Below are 27444 nucleotides of genomic sequence, written 5' to 3'. Positions count from 1 at the left end.
AAGTATTGTTTTATGCCTTCGGAACTAGATGGGTGAACAGATTTCTATTAAATAACGTATATTTAACCTTTTATTTCGTGTGCTCTATGCGCCACGGATTTCAGTTCATTTTAAGGCACGCTAAATTAATAAATCAAATCCCTATTCTGTATAAAGATTGATATTGCTATCCCGTAGGTACTCGTCGTCTACTATTTTCCGCTCGGGGAGTAACACTAACTAAATACTGTGCGCGTCCCCTAAAGCTAGCTGAGTCCTCCCGATCCTAGTGTGGGCGGTGCTGATTTCCAAGAGCTAGAAAGTTGCAGGGGGCGGCGCTTCGGCTAGGAAGACAGCTTTGAGGCGTTTGATGGGCGTCTCCTTTCATTGGTAGGCAGGCAGTTCGTGGGGCGGTGTGCCCGCGCCAGGCGCGCTCCCAGTTAGTGGATGGCAGGTAGTGCGCTGCTTAGTGCGGTTCCCAGGATGGCTTTGCAGTCTGTGCTGCTTTCCCTTCTCCTGTCACTATTCTCCTTGGTCTCCGGGACTGTTGCTAACCGGCATGCCGTGCACTGGAACAGTTCCAACTACCAGTAAGTGTGGGTTTCAAACCATCCTCTATGTAGAGGTGCTGTGGACCATTTCCAGTATGGGGATTATGAAGAGCATATAGGGGTGTTGCAGAGCACTTTGGATATGGGGGTACGGAAAAAGCACCTTTCATGAACAGAACATGTTTGAGAGCTAAATCATTGTAAGTGGGTTCTTTATAGTATCTTCTCTGTGCGCGCACTGCAGAGCATCTGCTATGTGGGGGAAGCTGCAGAGCATGATTTTTGAGTCGAGGGGGGCCCTGTGAAAGATTTGCAAAGCACAATGTATATTGGGGAGCTGCAGAATATATTTGATAAATTTGCAAATAGTGTGTGTGGGGTGCAGGATATGTTCTATTTGGAAGCTGTAGTGTCTTATCGGTATATGGATGCTGCAGAGCGCCCCGTGCAGAGTAAATTCTGTATTCTATAATGCAGAGCGCAACATATTCAGGGTACATCCTTAATGGTGAGTAGGAGAATATCTCTTGTGCACTGGACAATTAAGTTTGTTGATCGGGATGCAGAGCATCTTGTGCATGTGGGATATGCGTATATATAGGTGCTGCACAACATTTACATGTGATAATGTACTGTATGGTATACACAACTGCACAGAAGGTTCCTCTTTGTACTGGGAAAATCCTTAGCACAGTTGTTTATATGGAGTTTGTAAGTGCTTGAAAAGAACTGTCTTGATGCATCGTTGAGTTCTTTTCATGTCAGATTTCGTTCAGAGTTGTGGCAGCACATTCTGTGTTTGATTCCAGCGGGACCTAACCTGTGTCTAGTATGGGATGTTATGAGTGTATGTGATGATCTGCAGAGCCGGTTTTATTGGTGCAAGTGCTGTTGAATCTAATGTTTTAGGGTGTTGCAGAGACTTGTGAGCAGATTAAGAGGTGTTCAGATAACATTGTCAGGTATTGAATGATAAGTTGTTGCACAGCATTAACCATTTTCATGCAATATACCTTTAGTTTAATAGTTATTGTATCTATATGTTTTAAGGAACAGGGTATCAGTGTGGGATTTTACTGGGTCTTTAAAAACATTCATTATGTGTTCAGATCCTATATTGTGTGTGGTAGTTTGTGATCTCTAATTGTGTTTAACATTTTACATTATTTTGACTAGTGTGTCTGTGGGTGGGGGGAGCCTATGATGGGATGTAAGATTGTGCAGAATCTGTAATGGGCCCTTTTATGTGTACTCTTGTTCATGAAATTCAGGTGTTATACAGTAATTGTAAGGATGCAGATGTTGTGTGGGCATGGTATTTGTGACAAAGGTCTGCATCTTTAGCAGGCTGCGGCTAATTTATTGGCCATAAGTGTGGGCTAACTGTATTTCTGCATGCTGAACAAGTATTGGGGTGCACAGAGTTACAATTATGGTATTGGTGAATATTTCCGTGTAACAGGTAGATATGTGAAACATCTGTAGTTCTATTTAGAACATCTGTTGTGTCCCAGAGTCATGTATGTGCAGTGTCCTTATTAGGGTGAAGGTGTATGCATAATGTATGCTGGTGGCAAGGGGAAGGTCTGTAGTACTGCTGTATAGAGCCTGCTCTGTGGACAGGGTGGGAAATGTCTGCTGTTGTATTTAGCTGCTTCTAGTGTTGGGATGCAGGTAGTGTACATAATCTGTATTGAGATTGAGGGCAGGTGGTTTGCAGAATCTGTGTTTGGGAGAATGAAAGCTTACTAAAGTGCTGTGAATCTGTATAGTCTATAGGGAAATCAAGGAGTCTATAAAGGATTGTAGCAGTGTGCATTGTTGTGCATTTTGTTTGACAAGTCTGTGTTGGGATGGAAGAGGGGTGTAATACTAGTGTGTACATGTCAGAACTGTGCAGAACATGTGGCGAGGTTCTGCTGTACATGTGTATGTTGGAGCAGCGGGTGCTAGTTGGTTGTTATTAATCTGTAACAGTGTCCTTCAGTGCACTATAAGGATCCAGATGAATCATAAAAAGGGTAATTTTACATTGCATATTCATACTTTGCTTGCCAGATGGTTGTTACTGTGTGTATGTATGCATGTATGTGTATATGTGTATATATATATATATATATATATATCTGTGTGTGTTTATATTATTTAGATAATGTATATAAAAGTCACATATACACGCTTATACAAAGATATGGAAGAAAGTGGGTGTGCAAATGGTGTATAAAAGCTTATGATCAAAACATTATTTTTAAGTGCCAGAAACTGCATTTTTTCATACATATATAATATGTCTCTACTTTGTTTATACAGCCAGTATTTTATTTTGCTGACTGGGTTATACATGTAAAGATTGTAGGCTGATAGTGATCTGATTATATGCTCAGGCTCTGTTAGATGTGAAAGTGTGAGTAGGAGACGCTGTGTATGTTGTGTGTTGCAAGGTTGCAGTTATATGATATTTAAAAGGACATGTAACCCAAAATTTTCTTTCATGATTCAGATAGATAATACATTTTTAAACAACTTTCTAATTTACTTCTGTTATCAATTTTGCTTCATTCTCTTGGTATCTTTTATTGAATAAGCAACAATGTACTCCTAGGAGCTAGCTGAACACCTTTGTAAGCCAATGGAAATGGGCATACACGTTCAGCCACCAATCAGCAGCTAGCTCCATGCTCCTAAGCCTATCTAGATACACTTTTCATCAAAGTATACTAAGACAATGAATTAAATAGATAATAGAAGTAATTTAGAAAGTTGTTTACATCTGTATCTGAATCATGAAAAAAAAATGGGTTTCGTGTCACTTTAACCACACACCTCAAAAAAATGTAAAATAATGTTAATATTAAACATTAAACTGAATATCAACTCATCAACCCAGTTATTACTTTTCTTCCCAAATCAGGCCCTTAGGTCCCTCAAGTCATAAAATAAGCCCTCTCAGTATGACATTCACTTTTTACCTATTACCCCCCCCCCCCCCCCCGACCCCACCACCAATTGCTATTCCTGAAAACCAATATGCCATGCTGTATAACCTTCTATGCTGGATAGTTTTGAATAGCATTAAAGATATAAACTCCTTGGTTCCTGTACTGGGTATTTTGAGGTTTGCTCAAAATGGTTCTAGGATAATCTTGTGATGATCTTATATGCCTGCCTAGGAATATTGGATTGGCTATTCATTTTATGTGGGGCAGCTAAAGAGGAACATCTGTATGGCACACAAAACATCTATCATGTACCATCTCTGTGCTGGGCTGATTAATGCCAGACTGCGGCGATGTTACAGAGATTCATTAAGCTGGCATATTGTGCCGCTCCATGCCTTACCCTAATGTTTACGTGAGAGGCCGCCCCGGCTCCTTGGAATCACAGCTTTATTTTATTACTATAAACTGCCACTGAATTTGGAATAAAGAAAAGCGATAAAATGAATCAGCCGCATCGTGCAGAAGGCGGGGAGCTTGGGGGTTGCAGTGTCATCATTTTGGGAAAATTAAGGAATCTTCTGTGTTTTATTTCTTTAAAGATTATAGTGCAATGAATTCCATGTGAATATCTGACAAGTTCCTGCTTGTTACAAAAAAGGGCATTTTTTCTATTGAATTATGAGAGCAAATATTTTTTTTTTATGTGAGGGATTGTAATAGTGATGAGGAGGGGGTGGGGGGTTCTTTTAAATGCTTAACAGTTTTTATCCAGGGTTTATTATGTTTCATTTACTTATCCCTAATCTGCTCATCTCTGTCATTTCTGTTTAAAGTTTATGCAAGATGTATATAACAGGTTAATTTCTGGCTCGTAGCATTTGTGCACCACTACATGTAGTGCTAACATTTCTACTGGTTGGCAACAGCATGCATTACTTATGCATCTATGCTTGTCCAGTGTACACTTATGTGTGAATAAATCTGTACATTTTGTACAGCTCTCACAAGCTGGAGACAACTTCCTATTTTTTATTGAGCCCTTGAGGGTATAATTGCCCAAAACTCTCTAATTTTAGAGCAGCAAACTAGCAGCTAAATGTCGTTCATTGCTCTCCCTTGCATTTCTATTCCGAGCTCATTGTTCTGTATGAGTGTGCTTGTGACATTTTATTGGTAATAATTGTGCAAATAAATATATATATATATATATATTTTTGTGAAATATAAATTAGAGTGTGTCTGTTTAAAATCTGTGCAGTTCTACTATCTTGTTTTAAGGAACATTGTTAAAGGGACACTGAACCCAAAAAAATTATTTTGTGATTCAGATAGGGCATGCAATTTTAAGCAACTTTCTAATTTACTCCTATTATCAAATTTTCTTCATTCTCTTGGTTAGATGCCGGCCCATTTTTGGTGAACAACCTGGGTTGTTCTTGCTGATTGGTGGATAAATTCACCCACCAATAAACAAGTGCTTTCCATGGTTCTGAAACATAAAAATAACTTCGATGCCTTCTTTTTCAAATAAAGAAATCAAGAGAACAAAGAAAAATTGATAATAGGAGTAAATTAGAAAGTTGCTTGAAATTGCATGCTCTATCTGAATCACGAAAGAAAAAAATTGGGTTCAGTGTCCCTTTAATTTAAACTATTACTTGTGATACCCTGAATTATTTTTCAAACCAAAAGGACATTGTCTTCTATCGTTAAAAAAAAGAAAGAAAAGAGAGAACTATGTTCATTGTACAAACTTTAAAATGTATCTGTAATAGTAAAACAATTTAAAAAATAGTAATATTTACATTTTTTTTATTATTTTAATAATGTCTCACAGGTTGTCTATGTTTCTGCCATAACATTCCTTGATACCCCTAAGCAGGTGCAGTAACACACCAGTGTGTCCAGACAAGCTGGTTGAGATTACCTGTTGATACTTATCATGGCAGTAATTAAGGATGTGATGTGTCACAGAATCGCTATACAACAAGCCCTGTTGCAACACACACTAAAGCTATTACAAAACAACAAGACAGCAGTATTATCCCACATAAATGTACACAAATATGTCTCACGCCCAAATAAGGAATATGAGGTTTTTATTTATGCAATGTGAGAGTTGTCAGTATTCCCACTGCTGTCTCCTAAATACATTAGCTGATAAATTCACACTCATATTAATAAGTAAAAAAAAAAACCAGTTCTGTGAATTTTTATTTTGACTACTGATATATTAAAATTAATCTACATATATTTTTTTTTACGGAAATTAATATCTGGTTCCTAAAATGGCTTTTGTAAATCTTTGCTTGCTCATAGATTTGTAACAAATTTGTTAATTCTTGCATGAGATAAGGAATATTAGGTTTTTATGACTTAGCACTGAAAGCTGTAAATGTATTATCTGCCATTACTTTTTTTTATTTATTTTTTATTTTGCAGCATGTTTGAATTAGAACAGTACACCAACCTTTTCAAAACACAGTTCTGTGCCACTTTGCTTGCAATAAAAACAGAAAATTTGCTGATGCTTAAATTTTCGTAGTGTTATTCTTGCTGGAAATAACAGTTTGATCCATGTATGTTGGTGCCAGCATGTGCTTTCTCTATGCCCACCACAGACGTTGGCACTGCCAGCTGGGACAGAAGGCCTTACAAGAATTTAGTAAAATTCAATAGGACTTTAAAGTGACTATTTGACTGGAGTGGCTGTGTGCTCAGGCGTTAGTTATAAAACCTGCAGGGAACCGAGGTAGATCGATGTGCCAGGACTAAAATTGCCTCCTGGGCGAAATCTTTTTCCACATTTTATTTCCTCAGAGTAAATTTTGTACAAGTAAATTCTCTAGGGTAGAAATGCTAGAATTCCTGCTTTTCTTTTAATATGGGGAATTTTTATGAGTATACATATTTTTTTTTCTTTCTTTTAAGAGACCCAAGATTATTGTACAATGATGCAGAATGACGTAGGAAAACAAAATGGAATATGTACAGTCAGGGAACGGGTATTCAGTACAGGTGGGTGTGAGGACTGTCTGACGAGTAACGCTTCCTGATTGATTATAAATCTGTTTACTTCCCGCATTACTGCTCTCCAGATTGGAAGCCAATCTCTTCTCCGTACATCCTGAAGCTGTCATTGTTATCTTGTTAAAACAAATCCCTGTCTTTAGACGGAGATTGTCTATTTATTGGTGAAATTACATGGGAAATACATGTTACATGGCCAATCATTTTAGTGCAGAGCTTGACAAATTTATACATAGTGTAGGATCCAGTCATAAAAATGATGAGCTAGCAATGCATTTTTTAGGAGCCAGGGAAGGGATTTTGTTTGCGGCTGTATGTAGAATAATCTATACAATTAAAAACCAGGATAAAATTATAGGATTCATAGTTATGTGGCTCCCAAGGTTTTTCCAGACTTTATTGTGTCAATATTCTTGTGTTGTTTTTTTTGGGAGGGGGGGTTGTGTGCATAATTGTGGAACAAAACAGTCTCTTTGTTTATTTATTTTAAATCTCTGAATACATGTATATATTTTTTATTATTGTCATATATAGCTGGAAAAATATCATTGTCACCAGTCACACAGATAGAAAAGCTAATAGTGTGCTCAGTGCTACAGAGAACAGTCTCATTTCTTGCATTTTAAACAGTGACAGACTTATGTGTTCGTGGGGATTTCCAACTATGTATAAATTAGTGCCTTGATTTCAATGTATTGATGACAGGAATATATTCGTTTATATAATTTTATATAACTACTCCTTAATTTAAATAGTAGCAGGCAGTGAGTTTGGATTAAAATAACAAGGCAGATAGAAGGAAAGAGGGGAATTTTTGAACATTGAAAATTACATCGCACATTACATGCAAAGAAAAATGTTTTTAACTTTTTAAAATGTCTCTCGGAATAAAAAGGTGTTTTCTTTGCACTTGGTCTAACATCATATAATTATAAGGTAAAAATTCAGTAATTAAAAAGGGTGCATTGCTCACAAGAACATCTTACATTCAGGATCACAGCTTTACAGACTGGGAAAAGCTAGTGGGCAGGGTGGAAAAAAATCCCTGAGACAGTCATCAATTAATGCGCTGCCGCTTGCAGCGCTGCTGCGTATTTGACTGTTCTCTTCAAACAGAGCTTTGTTCTGACTGTACTGTGTTTTAAGGAAAATGTACACAGTGCAAACAGAGCACAGTGCTGTTTGAAGAGAACAGCCTGATGCGGATCAGCACTGCAAAGTGAAAGCGCCGAAAGTTCTTGCATGTGTCCCATTTTTGCAGACATGCTGCATTTTCTGTGATGACATCTCAGATCACAGCATGTATTGTCTTGGGGCATAGTGATTATGTTTTATACGTAACATGGGAACTGCAGACTGGTTAGTAAATCTAGCCCAGGTGTAAGCAAACTCAGGCCGCCTCCTTTTTTTTTATTTTTTGACCAGTTACCATAATAACACCACAATATATGTAGCACAATATTTCCAACTCAAGAAAAATCAATGGTAAGAAAAAATAGAAAATTATCATCTTATAACAGCAAATTTTCTTCACAGAAATAAAAACAATAATAAAAAAAACATGAAAACGAGGCTGCAACCAAAGTTGGCTTTCAACTGTCTGATTTGTTTGTGAACTATTTTAAATTTCAACTACAAAAATGTGTTGGAATTAGATTCCTCTTTTGTTATAGAAGTAGCTACATAATACTCTTGATTTTGCCTCACAAATCCTAAAATATTTGCTATCTGGTCTTTTTACAGAAAGTTTGCTGACCCCTGAACTAGCCCATTATCAATTCCTTGTGATATCATACTGTTATTATTTTTATTCCATATGTGAGTGAGGGTATGTTTGCATTGCCCTATAAAATATACATTTCATTTAATCTTTGGGAACTCATAAATTCAGTAAGGAACCAAGATTTCTGTGTCCTAAGTTCCAATTTGTCTAGTACCTGTGTATATTATAATCATATTGGGTGCAACTCTGCTAAGGGATAGCATTTTCAAGGGCATGTTTGCCAAGTTGCACCCATTGGGAATTGTGCATGGCATTAGTGGAATTCTAGGTGAAATGTGTGCTTGGCCTAGATCAGTTCTCTGAAACTTTGCACCCCAACCCAGGTAAGTAAGATGCTCCATGTTTATTTCTGGTAATAAAGAGGTGAAATCACTGTGGCAATTTTTATGTGATAGTGATTTAACGCCTTTGTTCCCCTTGTTTTAAATGTGGTAATCAATGGGTTAATTTGCTGCTTCTTTTGAATCTTACAATCAAGGGTATATATATATATATATATATATATATATATATATAATTACATACATACAGTATCTTACAAAAGTGAGTACACCCCTCTCATTTTTGTAAATATTTTATTATATCTTTTCATGTGACAGCACTGAAGAAATGACACTTTGCTACAATGTAAAGTAGTGAGTGTACAGCCTGTATAAGAGTGTAAATTTGCTGTCCCCTTAAATAACTCAACACACAGCCATTAATGTCTAAACCGCAACAAAAGTGCGTACACCCCTAAGTGGAAATGTCCAAATTGGGCCCAATTAGCCATTTTCCCTCCCCAGTGTCATATGACTTATTAGTGTTAAAAGGTCTCAGGTGTGAATGGGGAGCAAAGCAAGTGTGTTAAATTTGGTGTTATCGCTCTCACACTCTCTTATACTGGTCACTGGAAGTTCAAAATGGCACCTCATGGCAAAGAACTCTCTGAGGATCTGAAAAAAAGAATTGTTGCTCTACATAAAGATGGCCTAGGCTATAAGAAGATTGCCAAGACCCTGAAACTGAGCTGCAGCACGGTGGGCAAGACCATACAGCAGTTTCACAGGACAGGTTCCACTCAGAACAGGACTCGCCATGGTCAACCAAAGAAGTTGAGTGCACATGTTCTACGTCATATCCAGAGGTTGTCTTTGGGAAATAGACATTTGAGTGCTGCCATCATTATTGCAGAGGTTGAAGGGGTGGGGGGTCCTTCTGTCAGTGCTCAGACCATACGCCGCACACTGCATCAAATTGGTCTGCATGGCTGTCATCCCACAAGGAAGCCTCTTCTAAAAATGATGCACAAGAAAGCCCACAAACAGTTTGCAGAAGACAAGCAGACTAAGGACATGGATTAATGGAACCATGCCCTGTGGTCTGATGAGACCAAGATAAACTTAATTGGTTCAGATGGTGTCAAGGGTGTGTGGCAGCAACCAGGTGAGGAGTACAAAGACAAGTGTGTCTTGCCTACAGTCAAGCATTGTGGGGGGAGTGTCATGGTCTGGGCCTGCATGAGTGCTTCCGGCACTGAGGAGCTACAGTTCAATGAGGGAATCATGAATGCCAACATGTAATGTGACATACTGAAGCAGAGCATGATCCCCCTCCCTTCGAAGATTGGGCCGCAGGGCAGTATTCCAATATGATAATGACCCCAAACACACCTCCAAGACGACCACTGTCTTGCTAAAGAAGCTGAGGGTAAAGGTGATGGACTGGCCAAGCATGTCACCAGACCTAAACCCTATTGAGCATCTGTGGGACATCCTCAAACAGAAGGTGGGGGGGGGTGCGCAAGGTCTCTAACATCCACCAGCTCCGTGATGTTGTCATAGAGGAGTGGAATTGGACTCCAATGGCAACCTGTGAAGCTCTGGTGAACTCCATGCCCAATAGGGTTAAGGCAGTGTTGGAAAATAATGGTGGCCACACAAAATATTGACACTTTGGGCCCAATTTGGACATTTCCACTTAGGGGTGTACTCACTTTTGTTGCCAACGGTTTAGACATTAATGGCTGTGTGTTGAGTTATTTTGAGGGGACTGCAAATTTACACTGTTATACAGGCTGCACACTCACTACTTTACATTGTAACAAAGTGTCATTTCTTCAGTGTTGTCACATGAAAAGATACAATAAAATATTTACATAAATATGAGGGGTGTACTCACTTTTGTGAGATACTGTGTGTGTGTGTATGTGTATATATATATATATATATATATATATATATATATATATATATATATATATATATATATATATATATATATATACACATATACACACATACATTATCAGTGCTCGGGAGGTTACTGCAGAAGGGTAATTCTAATACTCATCATTGCTGCAGGTTTATTTGTCTCCTCGTTCTTGCCTTAAAATGTCCCTGCAAGCAGCCCTGGCAGAGGCAGTGTGCCACACACTGGTGTCTGTAAACGTCCTGCCACAAAATGTTGGGGCGATTAAGGTGGTAAATTGTGTTGCAGATCTGATTTAACCCCTTGATAGTTAAGTTGCTGCTTGCTTGTTACATTCATTCAATCTGTTAAATCACTTCGCAACTAGTGGGTTAAATTACAGTTTTGTGATTTTCTCTCTCCCCCCCTGGCAACTAAGGGTTTAGGCTTAGATTCTAGATATATACCTGTATACCAATATATAAATATATTTAGTGTTGTATAATATCGCTATAGTTTATTAGCTAGAGGGAAAATATTAATCCACCCAATACTAAATATAGAAAAAGGCTATTTTCTTAGTGGTCCTTAGCAGTTTCTTACTAGTTACTACTTTTAGCTACCCTTTAACATTGAATTTGCAGGTAACACATAATGATGCAAGTGACATATACATCAGTGCACGCTATGCATTGTTTCTGGCTTCTAACTTTTTGGATTGGCTCCTTGATTGTGAAAAATGTTTTAATACACTAGAGGGTTAATTCTGTAGCTGGAGGTATTTCTGAGCCTGGGGGTCACTGTTAATAAATTGCTAGGATAGTTGTCCCACCCTGACCAGGGAGTTGATGATATCTGTTTTAATTACATGGTGTGGAGGGAGCTGTGATGTTATCAGGGTTTATGGCTAGAAAGTAATTAGAGGCCCACTCTCTCCCAGCCGCCTCAGAGGGAGACAGACATGGCCTCTTTGTATCTGGCTGTCCTTTGTCCTAGTTTTATTGTATTGTGTGAGACAGATTGGCCTCCCCCGGGGTGTGGGGGACATTCCTCTGCTTCTTGACATTGCTGCAGATCTCTCATCACTTGAACCAGCTCCTCACCCGCATCCTGAGAGTGGCAATAGGCATAAGCTAAACCTGAATGCATACATGTTATATATATAGGGAACACTCCTAGATGTCTCTCTAGATCCGTATCTCTTCACCTTTTTTTGTGTTTTTTCCTTGTAACACACTAATATTAGTTTGTAGAATCATCTGTCTATCTATCTATCTATCTATCTATCCTTATATGAACTTGTTGAACAAGTTCTTGTTGAAAATCTTTTCCAAAACCATGGGCATTAATATGGAATTACCCCCCCCCCCCCCCTTGTTTGCGCTGTAATATCTGCCACGCTCTTCCGGGACGCCGTTCCATTATTCCTCCTCCACCAATCTTTTCAGTAGGCACTATGCATTCTGTTAAGTGGTGTTTTTCTGGCATCCGCCAAACCAAGATTCTTCCATCAGACTGCGCCAATAGTGAAGCGTGATTCGTCACTTGAGAGAACATGTTTCCACTGCTCCGTGGTCCAGTGGTGGCGTGCTTTAAACCACTTTAAACTACTCTTGGTATATTGGCATTGTGCTTGTTGATGTGAGCCCTGTGTACAGCTGCTTAGCCGAAGCTCCCGACCTACGTTTGTTGTGCTGATGTTGGCAGTTTGGAACTCTGTAGTGTGAGATGCAACAGATGATTGATTTTTTTACTCGTTTCAGCATTCAGCAGCCCCACTCTACCACAATATGCAGTCTACTATGTATGCATCTGTATCTATCTTTATATAGAAGTACAAAAAAATATCTTTAGAATTTACATTGCGATAAAGGCTACTAATTAATTCATTGTTCAATATAGGAAATAGTCTAATTTCTTACTCGTCTCCTAAAATTTCGTACTAGTCCAAGACTAATATAAATGTCTAATCCTTACAGGAAATGTATATTCTGTGTAGAAAGATACCACTATATTATTCTTATTTTATGAGTACATGGGCACACGGTGATGCTGATTTATGATGAAAAAAAAGTAAATAACAAAATAAAGATACAAATTAATACAAGAGGAAACAGGCCTTGCTCCAAAGAGCTTACACTCTAACAGTTAAAGCAATAGTCTACTTTAGTATTTTTATTGTTTTAAAAGATAGATAATCCTTTTATTACCCATTCCCCAGTTTTGCATAATCAACACAGTTCTATAAATATACTTTTTACCTCCGTGATTACCTTGTATCTAAGCATATGGAGACTGCCTCCTTTTCTCAGTGCTATTTACAGACTTGCATTTTTGCCAATCGGTTCTGACTCATTCGTAACTCGACAGGAGTGAGCACAGTGTTATCTTTATGACACACATTAACTAGCACTGTCTTGCTGTGAAAAGCTAATAAAATGCATTTAGATAAAGGCGGCCTGAAGGGGATAGGAACAGGCAGAGATATAGGGGGCGATTTATCAAAGGCTAGGCAAACTGTCTATGTGCTTCGCCTTTAACTGCGCCCCAGCTTGCCTCCAGAGAAGCGCACATGTGCGCCTGCATTTTTAAAAAAAATAGACGCGTGTTTAGTAAAAGGCAAGCTGGGGCGTAGAATGATAAATTTCGCCTGTCGGAAAAAGCATTTACTCTCTATTTATCATAGTACATCACTATAAATATTTACACCGTCATGTCTTGATTATTAAAGATGCATTTTTTAGGTATCTATTTTGCGCATTTTTATGTCATATCTGTTAAATTGTGTGCAGTTACGTACAGTACCTAATTTAATAATGTGTTAATGTTATATTTTATATTTTTGACATATTTAATAATGTTTCCGTATTGTTTGTCCATTTGTTCTTCCTTGTTGGTAATTTAAGATCACACAGATCAATATATCAAACTATATATATATATAGATATCTATCATTGTCAGTCAAGGCTTATAAAGACCACAACGGGCAAGAAAACTCTTGGTACCCCTATGCGCCTGTGGAAATGGAAATTTCTGGCAATATCAGTCTCTTCTTGGCGCTGAACCTTTGGTAAGGCAGTTAAAAGAAGAAATTACTCTATCACAAGCTGTAAAAGAATGTATGATAATGCTATTTGCCTATGTATGTATGGCGAAATATAGAGCACGCAATTTAAGGAGACATTTCAGTTCCCTATTGGCGCAAAGCAATGATAAATAAGAAACTGGGCGTATTTGTAGGTCGGGCTGTGAAATTATGCCTATTACTAATGTATATTTGTGCACTCAGGAGCGCGCCCGTGCGCCTAAGTGAATGCAAGCGGAGTGTGAAGAAGTTTCTTTCAGATTTGCGCAATTATAGGAGCAGATTGCTAACATAAATATGGATATATGATCGTATGCATAGTTTTTGGCGCAATTGCTGGCGGATTACTTTGATAAATCGCCCCCATAGAGTTTTAAAGGTTATAAACGAAATTAAAGGGACAGTCTAGGCCAAAATAAACTTTCATGATTCAGATAGAGCATGTCATTTTAAACAATTTTCCAATTTACTTTTATCACCAATTTTGCTTTGTTCTCTTGGTATTCTTAGTTGAAAGCTTAACCTAGGAGGTTCATATGCTAATTTCTTAGACCTTGAAGGCCACCTCTTTTTAGAATGCATTTTAACAGTTTTTCACCACTAGAGGGTGTTAGTTCACGTATTTCATATAGATAACACTGTGCTTGTGCACATGAAGTTATCTGGGAGCAGGCACTGATTGGCTAGACTGCAAGTCTGTCAAAAGAAGCCTTATCAAGCCTCTGCAAACTGCCCCTTTATTTCAGTTCTTTTGACAGACTTGCAGTCTAGCCAATCAGTGCCTGCTGATAATCACAGAGGTTAAAAGTATATTAATATAACTGTGTTGGTTATGCAAAACTGGGGAATGGGTAATAAAGGGATTATCTATCTTTTAAAACAATACAAATTTTGCTGTAGACTGTCCCTTTAATATAACGATGTTGCTTGTGCAAAGCTAGAGAATGGGTAGTAAAGGTGATATCTATATTTTTAACAATTTTGGAGTAGGCTGTCCCTTTAATAAACATTAGTTTTAATGTGATGCTGTTAAATGTTGTGTATTTCTTCTAGCATATACATTATAATGTGTGTAAAATTACTGTACACTTCAAATGCTAAATACTTAAAAGTTTTAATGTGCACAGTATTTATTTATTTGGAAGTATAATTTTCCAGCTCTGATTCTGTGTTGGTACCATTACAAACTTGTGTGTCCAGAAAGACTGGTTGAAAATCACTGAAATAGATGCTTTGCAAGTGATCTCTGCTTTCTATGACACCTTGTTTTATTTTTCTTTGCTCTTTGTTTTATTTTCTTCTTTAACATGTAGCTGGAACCTAAATGAAGTCTTTCCTTATTTATAACTGCAAGCTCTGTGTTGTGGTGTTCTTGCCAATAAGCCATTGCTTAGTCTGCTGAGGGTCTGGGGCATTAAAGGGACATTATACACTCATTTTTTCTTTGCATAAATGTTTTGTAGATGATCTATTTATATCGCCCATAAAGTTTTTTTTTTTTATTTAAATGTATAGTTTTGCTTATTTTTAAAGAACATTGCTCTGATTTTCAGACTCCTAACCAAGCCCCAAAGTTTTATGAGAATACCGTCAGCTACCTTCTCCAGCATGCTCCTGTTTGTGTAAATGGTCTTTTCATATGCAAAAGAAAGGGGAGGGGGGAGTGACTTATTTACCACTTGCAGTGGGCTTTCCAGCTACCTTTTCAACAGATCTAAACTGAGAGCTTTCTAAGTAAGATTTTAAACCGTTTTATACTGGATTTTTATATCAGTATCTGTGCATCTTATTCTTTATAGAAGTGTATATTACATGCAGTTATATGAAAATGAGTGTATACTGTCCCTTTAAGTTGTTGCGCCCACCAGTGTTATATAGTAGTCACATGCTGACAGTAGCCTATCCCTGCAGACACTGCTCCAGTTATACCTCCACCATTACTTACCTGGCTTACCATCCTGGTGGAGAAAGAACATGACAAAGTAACTGTTTATTTGCTCAGAGGGCAGCATAAGTAGTAGGGATTGTCTTAGTCTTCCTTCATATCCAGCCCTTTTAAAACTTATTCACATCAGCTATTAAAAGCATCTATGCAACATTCTCTTTTCAAAGTATATGGAAAATTAAAGTATATATCAGTCAAGCACTGCTTTATATCATCAAACAAAATAAATGTTAAAAGGACAGTAAACTGTTAACAATATATAATTTACAAGCTATTGCACTATTTAAAATGTTAAAAAAAAAACGCCGAGATTACGAGTCTTGCGTTAGCCTTAAAAAGCAGCAGTGAGGGGTCCCAACGCTGCTTTTTAACGCCCGCTCGTATTACGAGTCAGGCAGGTACAGGTGTACCGCTCACTTTTTCTCCAACATTGGTGTGTCTGGTCCACGGCTTCATCCTTACTTGTGGGATATTCTCTTCCCCTACAGGAAATGGCAAAGAGAGCACCCAGCAAGAGCTGTCCATATAGTCCCCCCTCTGGCTCCGCCCCCCAGTCATTCTCTTTGCCGCTCTGAACAAGTAGCATCTCCTCGGGGATGGTAAAGAGTATGTGGTGTTAGTTGTAGTTTTTTGTTTCTTCTATCAAGAGTTTTTTATTTTTAAATAGTGCCGGTTTGTACTATTTACTCTACAACAGAAAATGAAGAAGATTTCTGTTAAAAAGGAATATGATTTTAGCAGTAGTAACTAAAATCTATTTCTGTTCCCACGCAGGGCTGTTGAAACCAGAGAACTTCAGTTGGGGGGAACAGTTTGCAGGCTTATCTGCTGCAGGTATGATCAGTCATATTTCTAACAAGACATGTTAATGCTAGAAGACTGTCAGTTTTCCCTTATGGGGTAAGTAAGCCATTTTCTTAGACTCATAACAGATTAAGGCTTATTAATGGGCTCTATGCTGGTTGACACTATTGTGGGCTAAATCGATTGATTTATTTCATACTTAGATGGCTTTTAGAGTGTTTTGTGTACTTAAAAGCACTTTTGGGAATGTTTTTATTCGCCTGGCATTTAGTTAGACTACTATTTCAGTCAGAAAGGCCCCTTCACTCTGGTATGCAGAGGAAGGAGGCCCCGTTTTCGCTCCTCAATTGCGCAGTTTACTTCCATGACAGTGCATGCAGCTTCATGTGAGGGGTCCTGTGGCTACAAAAACGGACTCAGGAAGGTTTATTTCAGTGCTGAATGACTCTCTGAAAGCTCAAGGTCTATGGTCTCGAGAAGAGTCTCTTCTTCCGATAAACATTTTAGAACTGAGAGCGATATTCAATGCGCTCCTGGCGTGGCCTCACCTAGCAAAGGCCAAATTCATAAGGTTCCAGTCGGACAACATGACGACTGTAGCGTACATCAATCATCAGGGGGGAACAAAGAGTTCCTTAGCGATGAGAGAGGTATCCAAGATCATCAAATGGGCGGAGTATCACTCCTGCCACCTATCTGTAATTCACATCCCAGGAGTGGACAACTGGGAGGTGGATTATTTGAGTCGTCAGACTTTTCATCCGGGGGAAGTGTGAACTCCACCCGGAGGTTTTTGCCCAGTTAATTCAACTATGGGGCATTCCGGATATGGATCTGATGGCATCTCGCCAGAACACCAAGGTTCCTCGATACGGATCCAGATCCAGGGATCCCAAGGCGACACTGGTGGATGCATTAGTGGCACCTTGGTCGTTCAACCTAGCTTATGTGTTTCCACCTTTCCCTCTCCTTCCCAGGCTTGTAGCCAGGATCAAACAGGAGCAGGCCTTGGTGATTCTAATAGCCCCTGCATGGCCACGCAGGACTTGGTATGCAGACCTGGTGAATATGTCATCGGCTCCACCATGGAAGCTACCTTTGAGGCAGGATCTTCTAGCACAAGGTCCGTTCGAACATCCAAATCTAGTCTCTCTCCAACTGGCTGCTTGGAAATTGAACGCTTGATTCTATCTAAGCGTGGGTTTTCAGATTCAGTCATAGATACTCTGGTTCAAGCCAGAAAACCTGTAACTAGGAAGATTTACCATAAGATATGGCAAAAATATATCCGTTGGTGTGAATCCAAGGGATTCCCTTGGAGTAAAATTAAAATTCCTAGGATACTTTCCTTTCTCCAAGAAGGTCTGGATAAAGGTTTGTCAGCTAGTTCCTTAAAAGGACAGATATCTGCTCTGTCTGTTTTGTTACACAGGCGTTAGTTAGAATCAAGCCTGTCTACAGACCCATGACTCCTCTTTGGAGTCTAAATTTAGTTCTTTCAGTTCTTCAGGGGGTTCCGTTTGAACCCATGCATTCCATAGATATTAAGTTACTATCTTGGAAAGTTCTGTTTTTGGTTGCTATTTCTTCTGCTAGAAGAGTTTCTGAATTATCTGCTTTGCAGTGTACTTCTCCCTATCTGGTATTCCATACAGATAAGGTAGTTTTACGTACCAAGCCTGGTTTTCTTCCAAAGGTCGTTTCCAACAGGAATATTAACCAGGAAATTGTTGTTCCTTCTCTGTGTCCGAATCCAGTTTCAAAGAAGGAACGTTTGTTACACAATCTAGATGTGGTCCGTGCTTTGAAGTTCTATTTAGAAGCAACAAAGGATTTCAGACAGACATCATCCTTGTTTGTTGTGTATTCTGGTAAGAGGAGAGGGCAGAAAGCTACTGCTACCTCTCTTTCTTTTTGGCTGAAAAGCATCATCCGATTGGCTTATGAGACTGCCGGACGGCAGCCTCCTGAACGAATTACAGCTCATTCTACTAGAGCTGTGGCTTCCACATGGGCCTTCAAGAACGAGGCTTCTGTTGATCAGATCTGTAAGGCAGCGACTTGGTCTTCTCTGCATACTTTTGCCAAATTTTACAAATTCGATACTTATGCTTCTTCGGAGGCTATTTTTTGGAGAAAGGTTTTGCAAGCCGTGGTGCCTTCCGTTTAGGTAACCTGGTTTGCTCCCTCCCTTCATCCGTGTCCTAAAGCTTTGGTATTGGTTCCCACAAGTAAGGATGAAGCCGTGGACCGGACACACCAATGTTGGAGAAAACAGAATTTATGTTTACCTGATAAATTTCTTTCTCCAACGGTGTGTCCGGTCCACGGCCCGCCCTGGTTTTTGATCAGGTTTGAAAAATTTCTTTCTTTATACACTACAGTCACCACGGCACCTTATAGTTTCTCCTTTTTCTCCTAACCGTCGGTCGAATGACTGGGGGGCGGAGCCAGAGGGGGGACTATATGGACAGCTCTTGCTGGGTGCTCTCTTTGCCATTTCTTGTAGGGGAAGAGAATATCCCACAAGTAAGGATGAAGCCGTGGACCGGACACACCGTTGGAGAAAGAAATTTATCAGGTAAACATAAATTCTTTTTTTTCTGCGATTTTAGCATACCGCAAATCCCCTTACGTCAATTGCGTATCCTATCTTTTTAATGAGATTTTCCTAACGCCGGTATTACGATTGCTGGAAAAAATGAGCGGTACAGCCTCTCCTGTCCAGACTCCTACCGCATTTAAAAGTCAGTAGTTAAGAGTTTTATGGGCCAACGCCGTAACATAAAACTCTTAACTAAAGTACTAAAAGTACACTAACACCCATAAACTACCTATTAACCCCTAAACGGAAGCCCCCCACATCACAAACACTTAACTAAAATGTTTAACCCCTAATCTGCCGACCGGACATCACCACCACTTTAATAAATATATTAATCCCTAAACCGCCGCACTCCCGCCTCACAAACACTAGTTACATTTTATTAACCCCTAATCTGCCGGCCCTAACATTGCCGACACCTACCTATTTATTAACCCCTAATCTGCCGCCCCCAACGTCGCCGCTACTATATTAAATGTATTAACCCCTAAATCTAACCCTAACCCTAACACCCCCCCTAACTTAAAGAGACACTGAACCCAATTTTATTCTTTTGTGATTCAGATAGAGCATGAAATTGTAAGCAACTTTCTAATTTACTCCTATTATCAAATGTTCTTTATTCTCTTGGTATCTTTATTTGAAATGCAAGAATGGAAGTTTAGATGCCGGCCCATTTTTGGTGAACAACCTAGGTTGTCCTTGCTGATTGGTGAATAAATTCATCCACCAATCAAAAACTCCTGTCCAGAGTTCTGAACCAAGAAAAAAGCTTAGATGCCTTCTTTTTTGTATACAGATAGCAAGAGAACGAAGAAAAATTGATAATAGGAGTAAATTAGAAAGTTGCTTAAAATTGCATGCTCTATCTGAATCACAAAAAAATGTTTTGGGTTCAGTGTCCCTTTAAATATAATTTTAAAAAATATAAATACAATTACTACAATTAATTAAATTATTCCTATTTAAAACAAAATACTTACCTGTAAAATAAACCCTAAGCTAGCTACAATATAGTTACATTGTAGCTAGCTTAGGGTTTATTTTTATTTTACAGGCAACTTTGTATTTATTTTAACTAGGTACAATAGTTATTAAATAGTTATTAACTATTTAATAACTACCTAGTTAAAATAAGTACAAATTTACCTGTAAAATAAACCCTAACCTAAGTTACAATTACACCTAACACTACACTATAATTAAATTAATTACCTAAACTAACTACAATTAAATTAAATAAACTAAATTACGAAAAAAACAAACACTAAATTACAGAAAATAAAAAGAAATTACAAATTTTTAAAATAATTACACCTAATCTAATCCCCCTAAAAAAATAAAAAGCCCCCCAAAATAAAAAAATTCCCTACCCTATACTAAATTACAAATAGCCCTTAAAAGGGCCTTTTGCGGGGCATTGCCCCAAAGTAATCGGCTCTTTTACCTGTAAAAAAAAATACAACACCCCTCCTCCCCAACATTAAAACCCACCACCCACACACCGAACACTACTGTAAAACCCACCCAATCCCCCCTTAATAAAACCTAACACTACCCCCTTGAAGATCACCCTACCTTGAGACATCTTCACCCAGCCGGGCACAAGTGGACCTCCAGAGGGGCAGAAGTCTTCATCTGATCCGGCCAGAAGAGGACATCCAGACCAGCAGAAGTCTTCATCCAGGCGGCATCTTCTTCCATCCGGAGCGGGTCCATCTTGAAGACATCCGACGCGGATCATCCTCTTCCATCCGACGGCGACTGAAGAATGAAGGTTCCTTTAAGTGACGTCATCCAAGATAGCGTCCCTTCAATTCCGATTGGCTGAAAGAATCCTATCAGCCAATCGGAATTAAGGTAGGAAAAATCCTATTGACTGATGCAATCAGCCAATAGAATTGAGCTTGCATTCTATTGGCTGATTGGAACAGCCAATAGAATGCAAGCTCAATCCTATTGGCTGATTGGATCAGCCAATAGGATTGAACTTCAATTCTATTGGCTGATCCAATCAGCCAATAGGATTTTTCCTACCTTAATTCCGATTGGCTGATAGGATTCTATCAGCCAATCAGAATTGAAGGGACGCCATCTTGCATGACGTCACTTAAAGGAACCTTCATTCTTCAGTCGCCGTCGGATGGAAGAGGATGCTCCGAGTCGTATGACTTCAAGATGGACCCGCTCCGGATGGAAGAAGATAGAAGATGCCGCCTGGATGAAGACTTCTGCTGGTCTGGATGTCCTCTTCTGGCCGGATCGGATGAAGACTTCTGCCCCTCTGGAGGTCCACTTGTGCCCGGCTGGGTGAAGACGTCTCAAGGTAGGGTGATCTTCAAGAGGTTAGTGTTAGGTTTTATTAAGGGGGGATTGGGTGGGTTTTAGAGTAGGGTTGGGTGTGTGGGTGGTGGGTTTTAATGTTGGAGGGGGGGTATTGTATTTTTTTTTTGCAGGTAAAAGAGCTGATTACTTTGGGGCAATGCCCCGCAAAAGTCCCTTTTAAGGGCTATTTATAATTTAGTATAGGGTAGGGATTTTTTTTTATTTTGGGGGGCTTTTTATTTTATTAGGGGGATTAGATTAGGTGTAATTATTTTAAAAATTTGTAATTTCTTTTTAATTTTCTGTAATTTAGTGTTTGTTTTTCATAATTTAGTTTATTTAATTTAATTTTAGTTAGTTTAGGTAATTTAATTATAGTGTAGTGTTAGGTGTAATTGTAACTTAGGTTAGGGTTTATTTTACAGGTAAATTTGTACTTATTTTAACTAGGTAGTTATTAAATAGTTAATAACTATTTAATAACTATTGTACCTAGTTAAAATAAATACAAACTTGCCTGTAAAATAAAAATAAACCCTAAGATGGCTACAATGTAACTATTAGTTATATTATAGCTAGCTTAGGGTTTATTTTACAGGTAAGTATTTAGTTTTAAATAGGAATAATTTAGTTAAATATAATTTAAATACATCTAAATAAATTTACTATAATTAAGTTAGGGGGGTGTTAGGGTTAGACTTAGGTTTAGGGGTTAATACATTTATTATAGTGGCGGCGACGTTGGCGGCGGAGGATTAGGGGTTAATACATTTAATATAGTTGCGGCGACGTTGGGGGGGCAGATTAGGGGTTCATAAGTATAATGTAGGTAGCGGCGGTGTCCAGAGCGGCAGATTAGGGGTTACTAATATAATGTAGGTGTCGGCGATGTCGGGGGCGGCAGATTAGGGGTGTTAAGACTCAGGGTTCATGTTAGGGTGTTAGGTGTAAACATAACTTTTATTTCCCCATAGGAAACAATGGGGCTGCGTTAGGAGCTGAACGCTGCTTTTTTGAAGGTGTTAGGTTTTTTCAGCCAGCTCAGCCCCATTGTTTCCTATGGGGAAATCGTGCACGAGCACGTTTAGCCAGCTTACCGCTACCGTAAGCAGCGCTGGTATTACAGTGAGATGTGGAGCTAAATTTTGCTCAACGCTCACTTTTCTGAGGCTTGCAGAAAACTCATAATACCAGCGTTGTCTTAAGTGAGTGGTGAGAAAAAAAAGCTCGTTAGCACCGCACACCATTACCGACAAAAACTCGTAATCTAGCCGATAGTTACAACTGTGTATTTTTTTTTTTAAAGTTAACAGTGCATTTCTGGGTACAAATGTGTCTTAAAGGGACATTCCAGCCAAAATTGGAATCCACATGGATGCATTTCAGTTTTGAATACAAGCATTTTTGTAATATACATGCAAAAATGCTTCTAATAAAAGCTACAGCTCTTTCAAAAGTGTATTTAAGTATGCACTGTGCACTGGCATTTTAAACACAGCACTTGCTCAGAGAGTTTAAGGTGCTTGTACCATCTGGTAATGACTCAATTTGTTAATTTCTGACATGATACAAGCTCCACTGGTGATCTGAACAGCTGCATTATTTAAAATGCTGGTGCCCTGAGAATATCTAGCTATGCTTCACATGCACGTGCAGAGAAAAATGCTAACGCTAAAACAGTGATAACTTTTACTAGAAGCATTTTTACCAATTCATGTATAATGCAAATATGTTTCTATTCAAATGTGTAATTCATCTATGTGCATTTACTTTTTGACTGGAATGTCCTTTTAAAGTTGTAATAGTAAACGTTTAATTATGTGCAGTAAATTAAACTTTCCAATCTACTCCCATTATCTGTGTCCTCTTTTTCCTGCAATTTAATACAGTCAATTTTTGAGCTTCCCAGTTCCTGTTAGAATTGAAAGTACAGACTCCAGATTTAACATTGCTATATTCCACACAGCCATTGTTTGCAAAATCGAGTGAATCATTTATAATTGTCTATAATTGGCGTCAGCAGAGAAGATTAAATAGGGAAAACCTAGGTTACAACATAGTGGCATCCAATACTTTATGGAGACTAGAACATTATACTAGTGTTTTTCAGTACTTAGCTAATATTATTTTAAAAATACATCTGTATATTATTCCCAGGCTAATTTTAGATTTAAATGCATAATTATATTGCATTGAGTTTAATGTTGCTTTAAGGACTGTTTGCTCAGTGGCAAATAAGTTGAATTGGTGGATAATTACACATCTCACAAGCATAAAAACAGTATAAAAAATTGTGAACATCCATTTATAAAAAAAAGTTATACATTATTAACATGCCGTCTTTTAGAAGCAATACAAATGACTTTTTTGTGCATTTTTATGATTGATTCTGTCAGAATGCTCCATATTGTTATCTCTGCTTACTTATTCTTCCTTGTGTCCTCACTATTGTGAACACATTGTAAACTCTCTCACAAACCTTAGTGCCAGTTGATTTGAATCCAACATTGTGAGTTTCTTAGGGACTATCCCCTCTTCTCCTTCAGGGACTTTTGGATATCAAGTATGAATAAAATAGTCTTGTTCCATACTGGTTCTCATGCAAATTCCCACTACCCCTGGAGTTCACTAGGGTGGGAACTGGACCCTGCTTTCCGGGTAGCTGCTGCTTGGGGTAAATTGCTCTGCATGAGGTACATTAGTCTTGGATATTGCCTCTCAATAGCCGGATGGCGATGTGTGCGAGGAATCTGAATGCCATAAATTTAAACCCCTGAAAGTGATATACTTACATATACACTGTTAAGAAAGCACTGGGAACGCCTACTGGCCCTCGCTTCAATGAACCCCATTGAGCAACATAGTTTAGTAGGACGTTAATGATCTGCAGTGAGCTTTGTAAGGCTGTGAATTCCCACTAATCCTGAACATACCAAAAAAGGGTCTAAAGTTTAATACTTCCATTTGTTTGTCTCCCTAAATTTCCATAGAATAAAGGCACAAGACTTAGCACACATTAGGGGACACATGCGGCCCCTCAAACTGCTGAGTTTTAAATGTATTCTTTAGAAAAATCTAGCAGTTCAAACTGTAGTTAGTCTAATATGAAAATTTGTGGCATTTTGGGCAGAAACAGTTAAAAAAAATCACTCCAAATTGATGCTTGCTCCTAGAAACAAAATAATATGGCTTGCTTTGTTAAATGGACATAAAGATTGTTTTATTGAGCTATTACTTGTATATAACTATGGAGTTGAGCTATTACTTGTATATAACTATGGAGTTGAGCTATTACTTGTATATAACTATGGAGTTGATCACAATTCTTTACAGAAACGTATTAAATTAATTGTCTACAAAATATATTTTTCTAATAGACTGATCGATCCATGCAAAGTGTTTAAGAGTTTAACCCATGCAAAGTGAGTGACATTTTTTCTAAAAAAATTTAGGAACCAGCTCTACACTTTTAAGGAGAAAAAAAAGGAAATGTGTGTGTATGTGTTTATATATATATATATATATATATATATATATATATATATATATATATATATATATATATTTATATATATATATTTATATATTTATTTACAGTTGTATGCAAAAGTTTAGGCACCCCTGACAATTTCCATGATTTTCATTTCTAAATAATTGAATCAGCAATTTCATTTTGATCTATCAAATAACTGAAGGACACAGTAATATTTCAGTAGTGAAATTAGGTTTATTGGATTAACAGAAAATGTGCAATATGCATCAAAACAAATTAGACAGGTGGATAAATGTGAGCACCCCAACAGAAATATGACCTTGTTGAAATATCCAGCCCCGGAGTAACTTCAACTTTTTGACTGATTCCTCAACATTATTCTCAAGTATCTGCTGATCTTGAGTGGAATCCATGCAACCCTCAAATTTAACAAGATTCCCAGTACCGGCACTAGCCCCACAGCATAATAGAACATCCACCAAATTTTACTGTGGGTAGCAAGTGTTTGTCTTGGAACGCTGAGTTCTTTTGCCGCCATGCATAACGCCCCTTGTTATGACCAAATAACTCAATCTTTGTTTCATCAGTCCACAGCACCTTCTTCCAAAATGAAGCTGGCTTGTTCAAATGTGCGTTTGCATACCTCAAGCGACTCTGTTTGTGGCGTGTGTGCAGAAAAGGCTCCTTCCGCATCACTCTCCAATACAGCTTCTCCTTGTGCAAAGTGCGCTGAATTGTTAAACGATGCACAGTGACACCATCTGCAGCAAGATAATGTAGGTCTTTGGAGGTGGTCTGTGGGCTGTTTTTGACCGTTCTCACCATCCTTTGCCTCTCCGATATTTTACTTGGCCTGCCACTTCTGGCCTTAAAGGATTACTTTCTGTTATAATTTTTAAGCTAAACAACTAACATATTAAAGTTAATAAACATTAATTAAAACCTACTAACCTATATTTTCTCCAAAACGAAGTTTCATAACGTTCTAAAAGTAATATCTTTTATTCGCCGATGATGTCACGTTATCCTGCCCACTATTTTCAGCACTGCATGTTCAAAATACTTAAACCAATAACTTTGTGTTTAAAGCGCCATTTTGAAACCTAGGTATTGTAAACGGATTGGTACAGAGCAAAGGATACCCACGGAGTGGGTTTGGAAAACAATTAAATTTGCAGACAAGATTTCTGATATACGGTAGAGATATGTTAATGAAATGCTATTGATAAAAAGCGTATTTGGGGTAGTTAGTTAGTAACAGGCATAGAAAATATTTACTTACAGTGGCCCTTTAACAAGAACTGTGCCTGTGGTCTTCCATTTCCTCACTATGTTCCTCACAGTGGACACTGACAGCTTAAATCTCAGCGATAGCTTTTTGTAGCCTTCCCCTAAACCATAATGTTGAACAATCTTTGTTTTCAGGTCATTTGAGAGCTGTTTTGAGGCCCCCATGTTGCCACTCTTCAGAGGAGAGTCAAAGGGCTCCATGTACTAAGCAGTCAGCGAGCTACCCGCAACAAATCTTGCGTCAAAATTCGCAAACTGATATGTACAAAGCCGTCAATTATGTTAAAACTCGCATCTTTAAAATTGCAAGCGTACTTACCCGCCAAACCTCGCTACCGCTCCATTTTTCACTGTAATTAGACACATTTGACCACCAACTCGCCAAAAACGAATGTACTAAAAAATCTATTTGTCCGCTCGCTACAATTTCCGCTCCCACCTCGTTATTTTTGCCTCGCCACCTTTTAGGTGGCGGGCAAGGTACAAAACAATAGGAAAGTCAATCTAGACGCCAGTCTAGACATATATAAAAGGCAGTAATATCAGCATTGTACTTACAGCATAACTGGCGTCTAATTTGTCTCTCATTTCCATGTACATAAATTGCGCCCAATTTGTCGACTGTAATTAAAGAGTAATCTATATTTTAAATTTGTATTGTATAGTTGTCAATCTTTATAATTATTTTTATATTAATATTTATATATTATCAGATCAAGATGAAGCCATATCCAAATTGTAAATAAATATTACAAAAATAACGCTCTGTTATCACTCTTCAAAAAATTTTGAACAATAATAAAGTTGTTTAGATAAGTTGAACTTTTATAGGAGCAAAATTCTATTCCCGTGACTACTATGATGTTCGTGACACCTTGCATGTCACGTGTTAATAATTGGCCAGACAATTCAACTGAAAGTTAAATACATCAGCTTAGTCGCGGCGAGCGAGGCGTCAAATTTATCAACAATCCGCAACTGCTCGCGGCGGGCTAGACTTGTCTATTTATTGGGGGAATATTAGTACATAGCGACAGCGGACACCATTTTGCCCGCGGCGAGTAACGGCGAGTTTATCCGCGTCTACAATGACGGATGAATTGACGGCTTAGTACATGGAGCCCAAAGAGAACAACAACTTGCAATTGGTCACCTTAATTATTTCTCATGATTGGATGCACCTGTCTATAAAGTCCAAGGCTTAATGGGCTTACCAAACCAATTGTGTGTTCCAATTAATCAGTGCTAGGTAGTTACAAGTATTCAAATAAACAAAATGACAAGGGTGCCCAAATTTATGCACCTGTCTAATTTTGTTTTGATGCATATTGCACATTTTCTGTTAATCCAATAAACTTAATTTCACTACTGAAATATTTCTGTGTCCTTCAGTTATTTGATAGATCAAAATGAAATTGCTGATCCAAACACCTAATTATTTATAA

At 38.2% G+C, this 27444-nt stretch overlaps 1 protein-coding gene across 1 annotated transcript in view; it reads left to right on the top strand.

Moving 5' to 3' along the window:
• The first annotated feature begins 394 nt into the window (after positions 1 to 394).
• The window catches only part of EFNA3 (ephrin A3), a 181767-nt gene continuing 154717 nt past the window's right edge, over positions 395 to 27444 (top strand). The window contains 1 exon segment of the mRNA XM_053703449.1: positions 395 to 569. Coding sequence (XP_053559424.1) covers positions 427 to 569 — 143 coding nt within the window. The 5' untranslated portion in view covers positions 395 to 426.

Source organism: Bombina bombina, chromosome 1 (assembly GCF_027579735.1).
Source record: "Bombina bombina isolate aBomBom1 chromosome 1, aBomBom1.pri, whole genome shotgun sequence".
Taxonomy (NCBI): domain Eukaryota; kingdom Metazoa; phylum Chordata; class Amphibia; order Anura; family Bombinatoridae; genus Bombina; species Bombina bombina.
The sequence above is the reverse complement of the archived record's forward strand: the minus strand, read 5'-3'. Positions and strand labels throughout refer to the sequence as shown.